Raw genomic sequence first — 14,051 nt, 5'->3', positions numbered from 1 at the left:
CCATCAGATAGGCTTTGAGTTTTTGGCTGGGGGGGAGAAGTAGGACCTTCCTAACTCCCCCCCCAGCCAAAATCACAAAGCCAGGCAGCCCCCAGCCGCCAAAGGAGCCTCCTGATTCTCCCCGCCCTGTGGAGAAGTGTGGAGGGCTGCGTCAATAAGCTCCACCCCTCCATAACCCCACCCCCATTTGACCAAAGCCCCCCCCCCCCCCCCCGGGCCGTGGAAAACTGGTTTAGCTTAAAGCCGGTCCCTGGTGCAAAAAAGGTTGGGGACCTCTGGACTAGATGACCTACAAGATCCTTTGTTAATCCGTTAACTCCCAGAATTGTGGGAATTAATCTGTTAACTCCCAGAATTCCCAAGTCAGCAGGAGAATTTTGGCAATTAAAGTTCACCAATCTTAAAATTGCCAAATTTGGAGAGCCCCGAAATAGATGATTTCAAGTCACCTCCCATCCTTTTTGTTCTGTGATTTTAATCTTTTTAGATGGATTAGGTTGAGTTAGAGGGATTGCTCAGAAAAGTCAGGGACAATAGAGAAAACAAGTGGAGGTGGCTGGAATGCTCCCAAGCACAGTGCTGAAACTGTCCATTTTCTAGCAGCATTCATTGGTTACTGCTTTGTCTTCTCTGAGAAGCTTGTTCAACATGCATGTGGTTGCCACCTCCAATCTGAACTCCTGTGATGCTGTTGCCACTGATTTGAACTCCACCATCTGGAGGTGAAGAAAAGAATAAGATTAAGTACAGAGGCATCATACTGGAGTGGGTTGGTTATATTCTAGGAATGTTTACTTTTACTCACAGGAAACTGGAGGTACAGAATGCCATGGGAATGACTGGTTCTGCGGAGCAAATCCAATATCGCCATGATGGGGGGAATAAAATGGCTGTGGAAAAAGTATTCAAATGAAAAAAATGGAAAAATAAATGGATGAGTGTGCATGGGAACAGAAAAGGTGACAATTGAGATCACCTTTACATTTATATCATCTTGGTGACCCAATATGAAATGGACTTTAAAAATCATATCAAATCTGATTCAGCTGATAGTTTATTTGACATACCACAGAGGATTGAGTTCGTGCAACATGCTAAATCATCTCAGTGCTCTTACAGTGATGGGATTCAGCCAGTTCAGTAGTTGCTGAGTGGCCCCATCCCTTCTAGGAGTCCCCACATGCGTAAAGTGACCAGATTTTAAGATTGGGAAAGAGTGACATCATTGAGTGGAAGGCAGGGGGGCTAAAAAAAAGTTTTGCCAAAAAAAATTAGCAAAAAAAATATTTCTTTCTTTCTTTCTGTTTCTCTAGTCCTTCCTCTTTTCTCTCTTTCTCTTTCTCTCTCTCCCTCTTCCTTCTTTCCTTCCTTCCTTTCTCTCTCTCTCTCTTTTTCTCTCTCTCCCTACTTCCTTCTCTCCCTCTTTCTCTCCCTTCCTTCCTCTTTTCCCCTCCCTCCTCCCCCCCCAAACCCAGCCCCTTCCCTGGGGCTGAGTAAGCGCTCCAGCCCAGGAGCAGCTTCACCTGGAAAGAGAGTGAGGGGCTTCCACTCCTTCTTCGGGCTCAGAGGCCGATGGGCGGGATGTCTGCAGCACAGGAGCCACCCAGCTTCCCTGCCCTGATGGTGCCCAGAGGGAGGCGAAGGCGGGAGAGGAGGCGGGGTGGAGGAAACAAGCGAGCAAAGACCCTGCACAGCTGGCCGGAAGTAAACACAGAGACTTCTGGCCAAGCTGGGTTGGGGAGGGGAGGGCAAGGCAGCAGCGGAGAGCTCGGAATCCCCTCCCTCCAGTCTCCATTTTTCAAAGGGTGCGGGACGTGGGACAAATAATGAAAAAGTGTGACTGTCCCACTGAAAGCTGGACATCTGGTCACACTACACATGCCCCATTTGGCTCCCAAGTAAATGCAGGGAGGCTTCCTAGGCCCAAAATTTGGTGTGAGGGTGCAGTGCCCCCCCCCCGTAGCTCATTTTCACCCCCCAAAAGGCTTCAAGGAGGCCTAGTAGCCCAAAATGGGGCATAGGGGTGTGGCATGCCCCCCATGGCCTGTTTTTGCTCCCAGGAGGTTGCAGGAAGAGCTACTAGGCCCAAAATGGGGCATGGGGCACATCCATTCAGGGTCCAGGGGGGTGCAGGAGGCTCAGTGCTGCCTGTCACACCCCCTAGCCATGCCCACCATGGCCACACCCACCCACCCAGTCATGAACGGGTTGTTAAACTATTTGAATCCAACCACTGCTGCTCTACATTTGTAAGATCTCACATACTCTCTTTCAAATTGTGAATGACCTGTTTTAAAACCTGTTGAGGTCTCATGTGTAGACCCAGGGATTCCATGAACTCTGGTAACCTTACATGTGATTTCAACCCTTCTTTTTTACCTTTCTTTTCTTTTCTTTTTACAGAGGATTACAGTTTCATCAGGGAAGGTTGCTCCTGCACTAGAGGCAGGCATGGGTTTTGAATTAACTCACTGCCCATTTGCTTCCACACATACCGCAGGTGCTGTGCAAGTAGCCAGAACCATTCTGTGAATGGCCCAAGTAGATTCTTTATTGCTGACCACCTGTGCTACAAGAATATCACCAGTCTGCCTACCTTTGGGAATGGGCAGATATAGACCTAAGAATTTGACCTTACATTTTCACCTACCCCAAAATCAGTTCCAAGCTATAATGTCTTTTTACTCACCCTAGAAGGCTCCTCCTCCTTCAGATGATTCCACCACAATAGCACATGAACTGTTAGACCATCACTGATATTGTGTTGTACCCTACCCAGAGTTTGTTTGGATAGGAGCAAATAATGTATGAAATGGATAGTTGGATGGATGGATGGATGGATGGATGGATGGATGGACAAATGACTGAATTATCTAATTTGCCAATAAAAAAAACCGTTTAATCACTAGGGATCTGGTCTGAAGCCCTACGGCAGTGATGGTGAACCTATGGCACGGGTGCCACAGGTGGCACGTGGAACCATATCTGCTAGCACATGAGCCATTGCCCTAGCTCAGCTCCAAGATGCATGTGTGTGCTGGCCAGCTGATTTATGGCTCACACAGAGGCTCTGGGAGGGCATTTTTGGCTTCCAGAGAGCCTCCGGGGGGGATGGGGAAGGATGTTTTGGTGCCTGAGGAGGGTGAAACATGAGACTACTGGACACCCCAAAAGTTGTGAAACAGGCCGTTTATGGTCCCCAGAGGGCCTCGGGCGGGTGGTGGAGGGGAAGCTGTTTTTGCCTTCCCCAGGCATTGAATTATGGGTGTGGGCACTGGTGCATGCACAATAGCACCTGCACATTTTTTAATTTATTTATTTATTTATTGGATTTGTATGCCGCCCCTCTCCGGAGACTCGGGGCGGCTAACAGCAACAATAAAGCAGTGTACAGTGTACATGCTCTTTTGGCACCCGAGGAAAAAAAAGGTTCGCCATCACTGCCCTAAGGATTACGGAATCTTAAAGCCATAGAGTTCTTACTTAAGCCTCTTCCAATCACTTATATGTCATTCCCTCTGGCAGCCTGAGCTGTCTCTATGCCAGGTGGCCAGAGTTAGGATTCACATTATTTACCTGATTGTTCGCCCAGTCGTATGAATGTGTGCTTTTGTTCACAAATGTGCATGGCTTTTCAAGTCACACACTTGCACACATGCACATGGGTTGAAAATGTGTGCATGCAGCACCACCCTCAGTGTCAGCGCTGCTGAGCGAGCTGTTGTTTAGCTCAGATGAGGCACAGCAACCCACAGGCCACACAAATCAGCTGAGCTAAAAAACAAGGGAATATAGGACAGGGTATTTGCTGGTTCTTTGAGCTACTCACAATTACCGCTACCAGTTTGCCCGAACTGGTTAGAATGGCTAAATACCACCTCTGTGGACCTTATAAGAAATTTAAAGTGATAAACTGATCTTTTTTCCTTTGCCCTCCTGTTCCTTTCTCCTTTCATGCCACGTGTAAACCAAGTAGCAAAGATTAACTTTAAAAAAAAGTACTGCAGTGCTGAAATGGATATGATGACAAGACAATTAAATGATCAAGAAGATACTAAATTCTATGAAACATGGAACAATGTTTATAAATGGATAGACAAGAAAAAATAAGATATACAAATTTATCTTTAGTTAATTTTTTTGTATTTGTTTTTACCTAGGTGATAACAATGTCAATATTAGTTTAAATGTATTTTTTGATGATGATGATACAGTAGTTTATGTATAAGCAACATATTAAGAATTTTGGTTTATATACGTATAGTAGTTGAAATTAGTTTAAATGTATTGTTTGATGATTATGGTATATTAGTTTATGTATAAGTAATATATAAAGAATTTTGGTCTATACACGCATAGTAGTTAAAACTAGATTAAAGGTATTTTTTGATGATTATGGTACATTAGTTTATGTATAAGCAATACTAAGAACTTTAGTTTATATATACATAGTACTTAAGATTTCGAAAATTCTAACTCAAATTTACTAGACTTTTTAATATTCAACATATATTCAATTATGTGTTCTTTTTCTGTATTTGAATTTATACTTTCAAGAGAAGCGGGGGAAATGCACCCCCACTTTATGTTTAATGTTTGTATGTGTGTCTGTTTATTTTAAGAAAAACTAATAAAAAAATATTTTAAAAAAAAAACGTACTGCAAGTTTTGCGGGGAAATTCCTTTGGCTAGAGAATGAGGTAGCTGTGCATGACTGTATTTGTGTGTATTTGTTTGTGAACCTTTGGGAGCACATGTTTCTGATTGGACAAAGCTATGGATTGTTTTCCCTGAGGAGGGAAAGTTTCACAAAATCTCTGTTTGACCACTGTGGAAACAGGACACTGAACTACGAAGTTTAGTTCCAACGGAGCTCTTCCTAGAATATTATTGCCAATGTTCTATGCTCCTATTATTGAAAGAAAAGGCTGGATGGAATAAAATGCATACAACCCTCGTAGAAGTAAGCAAAAGAGATCTCTTAAGGATGTTTCTCACCATATTTTCCCTATCTTGTTTCTAGTGTTTCGCATTTACTTACCAGGGGATAATGAAGATGTGCAGGATAATTTGGATATGGTGCAGTAGCAAATGTATCTGAACGGGGCCGTTCCCTATTACCTATTTAAAAAAAGGGAGCAACATGATAGTTTTCTAATATTTGAGAGGCTGCCACAAAGGGGTCAATTTATGCTCCAAAGCACCAGAAGGCAAGACAAGAAGCAATGGATGGAAACTAATCCAGGAGAGAAGCAACCTAGAACTAAGAAGAAAGTTCTCTAAGGAGAAAAAACAAATTAATAGAACTCACTTGAGAAGTTTTCCCAAATCCTTTGGAGAAGTAAAATTATCAGTTACAGCTTCCATAATGTTCCTCCCGGCCAGCTTGGCCATAAATCTGCTCTACTTTATCCCACATTTAACGGTCCACCTTTCTCACATCCCTAACAAATCTCGATTCAGGAATGAGGTGCCTAACTACAATCCAGATATATGAGGCCACAGTTACACTTAATTTCAGTAAAGATATTCTGGCAGTGACCATGACCATTAAAAACATGGGGACAGAGAGTCAACCCAAGTAAAGATATTACAGCTATCCTTTGCTAATAGGAAATATGTCTGTATGATTACGCACCCGCAAACAAATGTGTGTCATTTGTTCATTCTTCCTGCCAAGGAACAAGTCCTGTTATATAAAGAACTCTGTATGCAAGGCAATAGGGGATAATACAGTGGTAACTCTACTTAAGACCTTAATTCGTTCTGTGACCAGGTTCTTAGGTAGAATAGTTTGTAAGTAGAAGCAATTTTTGCCATAGGAATCAATGTAAAAGCAAATAATGCGTGCAAAACCATTAGGAAAGAAATTAAAAGCTTGGAATTTCGGTGGGAGGAGGAGGAGGAAGAAGAGAAGGAAGACAGTCTCTGCCCAGAGTGAAGGGAGCATTTCTTTACTCTGGGAGCTGGCAGAGGTTTATTCCCTCTCCAAGCTCCCAGAGAAAGGAAAATGCTTTGTTCGCTCTGAATTGCCAAAGCCTCCTTAAGAGCCACCAAAAGGCTCCTCTGGCAGCCCAGAAAAGCTCGAGATGGCCGGGATTAAAGGGGAAATGGCAGGAAACTGGCTGGGCCTTCTCTCAAATTTCCAGGGAAATTTTTCCGGACTCGGGTTCTTAAGTAGAAAATGGTTCTTAAGAAGAGGCAAAAATATCTTGAACACCCAGTTCTTACCTAGAAAACTAGAGACGTTCTTAAGTAGAGGTACCACTGTAGTTCCATGATGGTGCTGCTGTAGCATGCCTGGTTTTAGATTAGTAGATCTCCCCAAACAAGACAGAAGAAACAAATACCTCTGAGTGAGCTCCTTTGTGGAGTTTGGACTTCGGATGCTTGAGGATTTTCCTGCTCTGTCCTTTCAGCTTTCTTGAAAACAAAGCATCAGGCTAATTAATAGATGATCCTATGTTCAAGATGCCCCTGTCAGTCCCCTAGAGAAGACCTGTTCACATTTGTGTTCCTTGCATCAATAGAAGTGTTATCCTCAGATTCCTTTCCTGATTTCTACCCAATGAGCATTGATCTTACAGGCACCCTTTGCCAAGAAGGCTTGTTGTGAGAGCTCTAGTCTTCCATAGTGTTCTCTAATCACGGCCACCATCTTGCATTAGATCAAATAAGCTTGACAAAGCCCAGGCATAAGGGGCAAGATTGAATGGTTATATGTGATTGAACAAGAGCCTCAGCACATGTGTCTTTAAAGCTGGACCCTTTTGGCCTTGGTTCATGAGACATTAGTCACTCATGCCATTTTCCATACCAGTTCTGATCAAGGATTTCCTGCTAAGTTTATCACTAACCAGAATGCTCTCTGTTTCCTATGCATGGCTAACTCATTCTAACTGGCAAAAAAAGAGTAAATTAATAGTTATGTTCTTACATTCCTGTTACACATGCTTTGACTTCGGTGAAGGGTCCCAGAAGATTTCTTCCTTAAAACAACTTGTGGTGGTGGAGCTTTTTAAAAAATGTACTGCAAGTTTTGCGGGGAAATTCCTTTGGCTAGAGAATGAGGTAGCTGTGCATGACTGTATTTGTGTGTATTTGTTTGTGAACCTTTAGGAGCACAGTTTGTGTATGGACCTTTGGGAGCACATGTTTCTGATTGGACAAAGGTACGGATTATTTTCCCTGAGGAGGGAAAGTTTCACAAAATCTCTGTTTGACCACTATGGAAACAGGACACTGAACTATGAAGTTTAGTTCCAACGGAGCTCTTCCTAGAATATCATTGCCAATGTTCTATGCTCCTATTTTTGAAAGAAAAGGCTGGATGGAATAAAATGCATACAACCCTCGTAGAAGTAAGCAAAAGAGATCTCTTAAGGATGTTTCTCACCATATTTTCCCTATCTTGTTTCTAGTGTTTCGCATTTACTTACCAGGGGATAATGAAGATGTGCAGGATAATTTGGATATGGTGCAGTAGCAAATGTATCTGAACGGGGCCGTTCCCTATTACCTATTTAAAAAAAGGGAGCAACATGATAGTTTTCTAATATTTGAGAGGCTGCCACAAAGGGGTCAATCTATGCTCCAAAGCACCAGAAGGCAAGACAAGAAGCAACGGATGGAAACTAATCCAGGAGAGAAGCAACCTAGAACTAAGAAGAAAGTTCTCTAAGGAGAAAAAATAAATTAATAGAACTCACTTGAGAAGTTTTCCCAAATCCTTTGGAGAAGTAAAATTATCAGTTACAGCTTCCATAATGTTCCTCCCGGCCAGCTTGGCCATAAATCTGCTCTACTTTATCCCACATTTAACGGTCCACCTTTCTCCCATCCTAACAAATCTCGATTCAGGAATGAGGTGCCTAACTACAATCCAGATATATGAGGCCACAGTTACACTTAATTTCAGTAAAGATATTCTGGCAGTGGCCATGACCATTAAAAACATGGGGACAGAGAGTCAACCCAAGTAAAGATGTTACAGCTATCCTTTGCTAATAGGAAATATGTCTGTATGATTATGCACCCGCAAACAAATGTGTGTCATTTGTTCATTCTTCCTGCCAAGGAACAAGTCCTGTTATATAAAGAACTCTGTACGCAAGGCAATAGGAGATAATACAGTGGTAACTCTACTTAAGAACTTAATTCGTTCCGTGACCAGGTTCTTAGGTAGAATAGTTTGTAAGTAGAAGCAATTTTTGCCATAGGAATCAATGTAAAAGCAAATAATGTGTACAAAACCATTAGGAAAGAAATAAAAGCTTGGAATTTGGGTGGGAGGAGGAGGAGAAAGAAGAGAAGGAAGACAGTCTCTGCCCAGAGCGAAGGGAGTATTTCTTTACTCTGGGAGCTGGCAGAGGTTTATTCCCTCTCCAAGCTCCCAGAGAAAGGAAAATGCTTTGTTCGCTCTGAACTGCCAAAGCCTCCTTAAGAGCCACCAAAAGGCTCCTCTGGCAGCCCAGAAAAGCCCGAGATGGCCAGGATTAAAGGGGGAATGGCAGGAAACTGGCTGGGCCTTCTCTCAAATTTCCTGGGAAATTTTTCCGGACTCGGGTTCTTAAGTAGAAAATGGTTCTTAAGAAGAGGCAAAAATATCTTGAAAACCCAGTTCTTACCTAGAAAAGTTCTTAACTAGAGACGTTCTTAAGTAGAGGTACCACTGTAGTTCCATGATGGTGTTGCTGTAGCATGCCTGGTTTTAGATTAGTAGATCTCCCCAAACAAGACAGAAGAAACAAATACCTCTGAGTGAGCTCCTTTGTGGAGTTTGGACTTCGGATGCTTGAGGATTTTCCTGCTCTGTCCTTTCAGCTTTCTTGAAAACAAAGCATCAGGCTAATTAATAGATGATCCTATGTTCAAGATGCCCCTGTCAGTCCCCTAGAGAAGACCTGTTCACATTTATGTTCCTTGCATCAATAGAAGTGTTAGCCTCAGATTCCTTTCCTGATTTCTACCCAATGAGCATTGATCTTACAGGCACCCTTTGCCAAGAAGGCTTGTTGTGAGAGCTCTAGTCTTCCATAGTGTTCTCTAATCACGGCCACCATCTTGGATTAGATCAAATAAGCTTGACAAAGCCCAGGCATAGGGGGCAAGATTGAATGGTTATATGTGATTGAACAAGAGCCTCAGCACATGTGTCTTTAAAGCTGGACCCTTTTGGCCTTGGTTCATGGGACATTAGTCACTCATGCCATTTTCCATACCAATTCTGATCAAGGATTTCCTAAGTTTGTCACTAACCAGAATGCTCTCTGTTTCCTATGAATGACTAACTCATTCTAACTGGCAAAAAAAGAGTAAATTAATAGTTATGTTCTTACATTCTTGTTACACATGCTTTTACTTCGGTGAATGGTCCCAGAAGATTTCTTCCTTAAAACAACTTGTGGTGGTAGAGCTTCTGAAAGGTGGGGGAATAATGATTACACACTGCACTTATCCTTCATTTGTTTTAGCCATGGTTTCTTGAATTAATCACAATATTATCTATATTATCTTAAGACAAAAATCATGGCTTACAAACGACAATAGTTAAAAGTCACACAATATACAAATCTACAAGGGTCGCCCAGAAGGTAACACACTACATTACTACAGTAATGGTACAAATGCAAAACTTTAGATATGTTGTAATCATAGGTTTTAAGCACTGAAATTTGGAAATAAGATATTGCTGGAGAGTGATGTTTTAAGCCTAAATCGTGTGCTGAATAAAACTTTAATTCTTCCTCTATGGAAAGGCAGTAAAGTCTAGGCTGAGTAAGCAAGCTGCAGACCATGTATGGACTTGGTATGCAATGTGAAGAAAAACCTATAGCTAAACTTCCATATAAGGATGCATTATTGACATTCCTTTGCTAACACATTCCTGGGAAAAGGCAAAGAATGTAGCTTCTGTTAATTACCTAAAGGGAAGCCTTATATGGTATAGGAATGAATAGTTGGAGGATGGCTTAATGTATGTGGCGTTCGCGAATTGGTTATTCTGTACCACATGTCAGAACTGTGAATACACAATAAAAAGGAGAGGTCTTGATGCATTCAAGGTCGCTCCATCGAGAAAACTTTCTCTCTGTCATTTCATTCTGATGTGGCAATCATGGCATGCTGTGCCTCTCTAGAGGACGACCCACTGGGGGAGGGCTGCATGCTTTCATAGATATACATTATTTGAATTGTCAGGAGTGCGTGTGTAAATTTTGCATTTCTTCAGACAGATAACGTAGCTGCAGCAGTGTTTCGAAATGGCGTCTGTAAGTGATGTACGTTACAAGCAGCATGTCATCACTGAATTTCTCACTGCAGAGAAATAAACTGTTGGGAACATTCACAAACACCACAATTTATGGAGAATCTGCAGTCGACAGAAGTATGGTTAGTCACTGGGTTCAGAGGTGAGAGGGCATTAGAAGACGGTTCGGTTAGTTGCACAGTGCAGAAATGGCTTCGTGACCAGAACAAGGAGTGGTACCGACAGGACATACACACCCTTGGGTCTCACTAGAGGAAGGCCATAGAACAGAATGGAGATTACATGGAAAAATAGGGAGTGTGGAAGACACATCATTCTTTCTTGTGTGTAAGTTTCATTGTGTTCAATAAATAATTGTTGGAAAAATAATATGGTGCATTACTTTCTGGTGATCCTCGTATAATTTGGACTTATCATAGTACACTTAACTATAGATTTTTTTTAGTCATGATTCCATATATTATCACTGAGAAAAATCTATGTCAGCAAACAGTCAATTAAAACAATACCATGAACCAGCTATAGCAATTATATGTGATTTGTAAACCATAATAGCAATAGCACTTAGACCTATATACCACTTCACGGTGCTTTTACAGCCCTTTCTAAGCAATTTACCAAGTCAGTATATTGCCCCCACCCCACCGAAGATGAAAGGCTGAATCAACCCTGAGCCTGGTGGGATTTGAACTGCTAAACTGCAGGCAGCCGGCAGGCAGCAGAAGTAGCCTGCAGTAATGCCACCACTGTGCCACGGTAGCTTATAATGGTAGAATTTACAAAACATGACTCAAATTAATTATGATGGCTTGATTCACACATTTTCCCAAGCAAAACCAAATCAAAGGAAACTCATTATGAATTTGGGTAATATGTAAATCCAGCCTATGAGAAGAACAAGGTTATTTTGCAGGCCTAGTGAAACGATTTTCAGATATCCTTAATTATGAAATATTAAAGATAAAATAAAATTGGCTTAGTAGAATTTATTCACATTCAGTGGATCAACTTTGTGGATTTATAGGCTGACAGCTTTCTCTTTAGTTTTTCTTTCTTTCTAAATGTAAGAAGCAATGTGCTATGATTTGTACTGTTAGTCAGAATTACTGAATTCATTTGTTGAAATAGGCAATAGTTTACAAATGACAAATGAAGGAAACCCCATTCTTCTTCACAGCCTGCATGGATTTGCCCCATTGTATAAATAATTTTGAAGAAATTACACCCCTGGGATGAACCTGGGTCCTTCCAAATAGGATTTTTATTGAACAAATGCACTTTGTTCTCCACAGAATTTTATTGTGGGGCCCAGACATTCTTTTTTTAACTAGTGCTTCTTTTTTTAAACAAGAACTATTGCATACAAATGGTAACAAAAAATGGAGCAGAGAAATAATTCCAATGGGTTTCTTAGAAACATAGAAACATAGAAGACTGATGGCAGAAAAAGACCTTGTGATCCATCTAGTCTGCCCTTATACTATTTTCTGTATTTTATCTTAGGATGGATATATGTTTATCCCAGGCATGTTTAAATTCAGTTACTGTGGATTTATCAACCACATCTGCTGGAAGTTTGTTCCAAGGATCTACTATTCTTTCAGTAAAATAATATTTTCTCATGTTGCTTTTGATCTTTCCCCCAACTAACTTCAGATTGTGTCCCCTTGTTCTTGTGTTCACTTTCCTATTAAAAACACTTCCCTCCTGGACCTTATAACCCTTTAACATATTTAAATGTTTCGATCATGTCCCCCCTTTTCCTTCTGTCCTTCAGACTATACAGATTGAGTTCATTAAGTCTTTCCTGATACGTTTTATGCTTAAGACCTTCTACCATTCTTGTAGCCCATCTTTGGACCCGTTCAATTTTGTCAATATCTTTTTGTAGGTGAGGTCTCCAGAACTGAACACAGTATTCCAAATGTGGTCTCACCAGCACTCTACATAGCGGGATCATAATCTCCCTCTTCCTGCTTGTTATATCTCTAGCTATGCAGCCAAGCATCCTACTTGCTTTCCCTACCGCCTGAATGCACTGTTCACCCGTTTTGAGACTGTCAGAAATCACTACCCCTACATCCTTCTCTTCTGAAGTTTTTGCTAACACAGAACTACCAATATAATACTCAGACTGAGGATTCCTTTTCCCCAAGTGCATTATTTTACATTTGGAAACATTAAACTGCAGTTTCCATTGCTTTGACCATTTATCTATTAAAGCTAAACCATTTACCGTATTACAGACGCCTCCAGGAATATCAACCCTATTGTACACTTTAGAGTCATCGGCAAATAGGCAAACCTTCCCTACCAAACCTTCCCCTATGTCACTCACAAACATATTAAAAAGAATAGAACCCAGAACAGACCCTTGTGGCACACTGCTTGTAACCTGTCTCTGCTCAAAATACTCGCCATTAACAATAACTCTCTGATGTCTACACTTCAGCCAGCTGCAAATCCATTGAACTATCCAGGGATTAAGTCCAATCTTCACTAATCTATCTTTCAGCTCTTTATGTGGAACCATATCAAAGGCTTTGCTGAAGTCCAGATAGGCAATATCCACCGAACCACCTTCATCCAACACCTTTGTGACATAGTCAAAGAAATCAATGAGATTAGTCTGACATGGTTTGCCTTCAGTAAAGCCATGCTGATTTGGGTCCAATAAGTTATTGTTTTTTAGGTGCTGATTTATCCTCTTTTTGAGTAGAGTCTCCATCATTTTAACTATAACTGATGTCAGGCTAACTGGCCTGAAGTTTACCAGCTTCTTCTCTACTGCCCTTCTTGTGGATAGGCACAACACTGGCCATTCTCCAATCCTCAGGAACATCTCCTGTTAACAGGGATTGGTTAAACAAATCAGTCAGGGGAGTAGCAATGACAAATCTGAGTTCTTTAAGAACTCTGGGGTGGATGCCATCTGGACCCATTGCCTTATTTATCTTTAATTGTTCAAATTCTTCTAAGACATCAGCTTCTAAGATCACTGGGGCTGAATCCGTACAGCTGGAAGCAATGCTATATCCATCTATAGAATTATATTGTAAAGTGTCTTTTGAGAAAACTGAACAGAAGTAGCAGCATATATTATCTGTTTCGCCTCCTTCTGTCTCCTTCTGTCTCATTTTATACACCTCTCTATCAGCTGTACTTCCAGACTCTTTATACCTCCTATAGGCAGCCTTTTTTGCATTGACTATAGTCCTTACATCATTGCTAAACCATAGCGGTTTCTTCTTCCTTTTACCTTTAGTTATTTGCCTTACATACAGTCCAGTGGCTTTTAAGATGGCCTTTTTTAATACAGTCCACTGGGTGCTCGCTCCTGCCATTTTATCCCTCCCCTTTAATTCATTATTTAAATATTCCCCCGTTGCATTAAAATTTGTTTTTCTGAAATCCAATACTTTGGTTGCAGTATAGGATTGCTCACAACCAGTTTTTACATCAAACCATAAACATAGATGGTCACTGCAACCTAAATTTTCTCCCACCTTAACTTCTGAAACCCAATTCCCATGCACTGGGGATATTCCAGTCAACATCAGGCATGTTGAAATCACCCATAACCACAATGTCTCCCTTCACTGCCATTTGGGTAATTTCATCCATGATCCTGTTGTCATATTCCTCAGATTGCCCTGGAGACCTATAGATCACCCCAATTCTAATGACAGAACCGCCTTTATTTTCCATGCAAATCCAGAGAGTCTCCAGATCTTTACATGTATTTTGAATTAGTGTTGTTTTTAGACTTTCCTTAACATAA

At 41.3% G+C, this 14,051-nt stretch overlaps 1 protein-coding gene across 2 annotated transcripts in view; it reads right to left on the bottom strand.

Moving 5' to 3' along the window:
- Positions 1 to 218: 218 nt before the first annotated feature.
- Positions 219 to 14,051, bottom strand: part of RIPK3 (receptor interacting serine/threonine kinase 3) — a 42,418-nt gene continuing 28,585 nt past the window's right edge. The window contains exons 7-13 of one of the 2 annotated variants that reach the window (XM_070727197.1): positions 9,339 to 9,418; positions 8,755 to 8,827; positions 7,440 to 7,519; positions 6,351 to 6,423; positions 5,042 to 5,121; positions 806 to 890; positions 219 to 716 (exon numbers count right to left, since the gene is read on the bottom strand). In XM_070727197.1, the coding sequence (XP_070583298.1) occupies positions 607 to 716; positions 806 to 890; positions 5,042 to 5,121; positions 6,351 to 6,423; positions 7,440 to 7,519; positions 8,755 to 8,827; positions 9,339 to 9,418 (581 nt within the window). In that variant the 3' untranslated portion in view covers positions 219 to 606. The remainder of the gene's footprint in view (positions 717 to 805; positions 891 to 5,041; positions 5,122 to 6,350; positions 6,424 to 7,439; positions 7,520 to 8,754; positions 8,828 to 9,338; positions 9,419 to 14,051) is intronic. The other variant, XM_070727198.1, reaches the window with a different exon arrangement.

The sequence above is a fragment of the Erythrolamprus reginae genome, chromosome Z, assembly GCF_031021105.1.
Source record: "Erythrolamprus reginae isolate rEryReg1 chromosome Z, rEryReg1.hap1, whole genome shotgun sequence".
Classification (NCBI taxonomy): Eukaryota; Metazoa; Chordata; class Lepidosauria; order Squamata; family Dipsadidae; genus Erythrolamprus; species Erythrolamprus reginae.
This window is presented reverse-complemented; position numbering and strand designations above follow the sequence as displayed.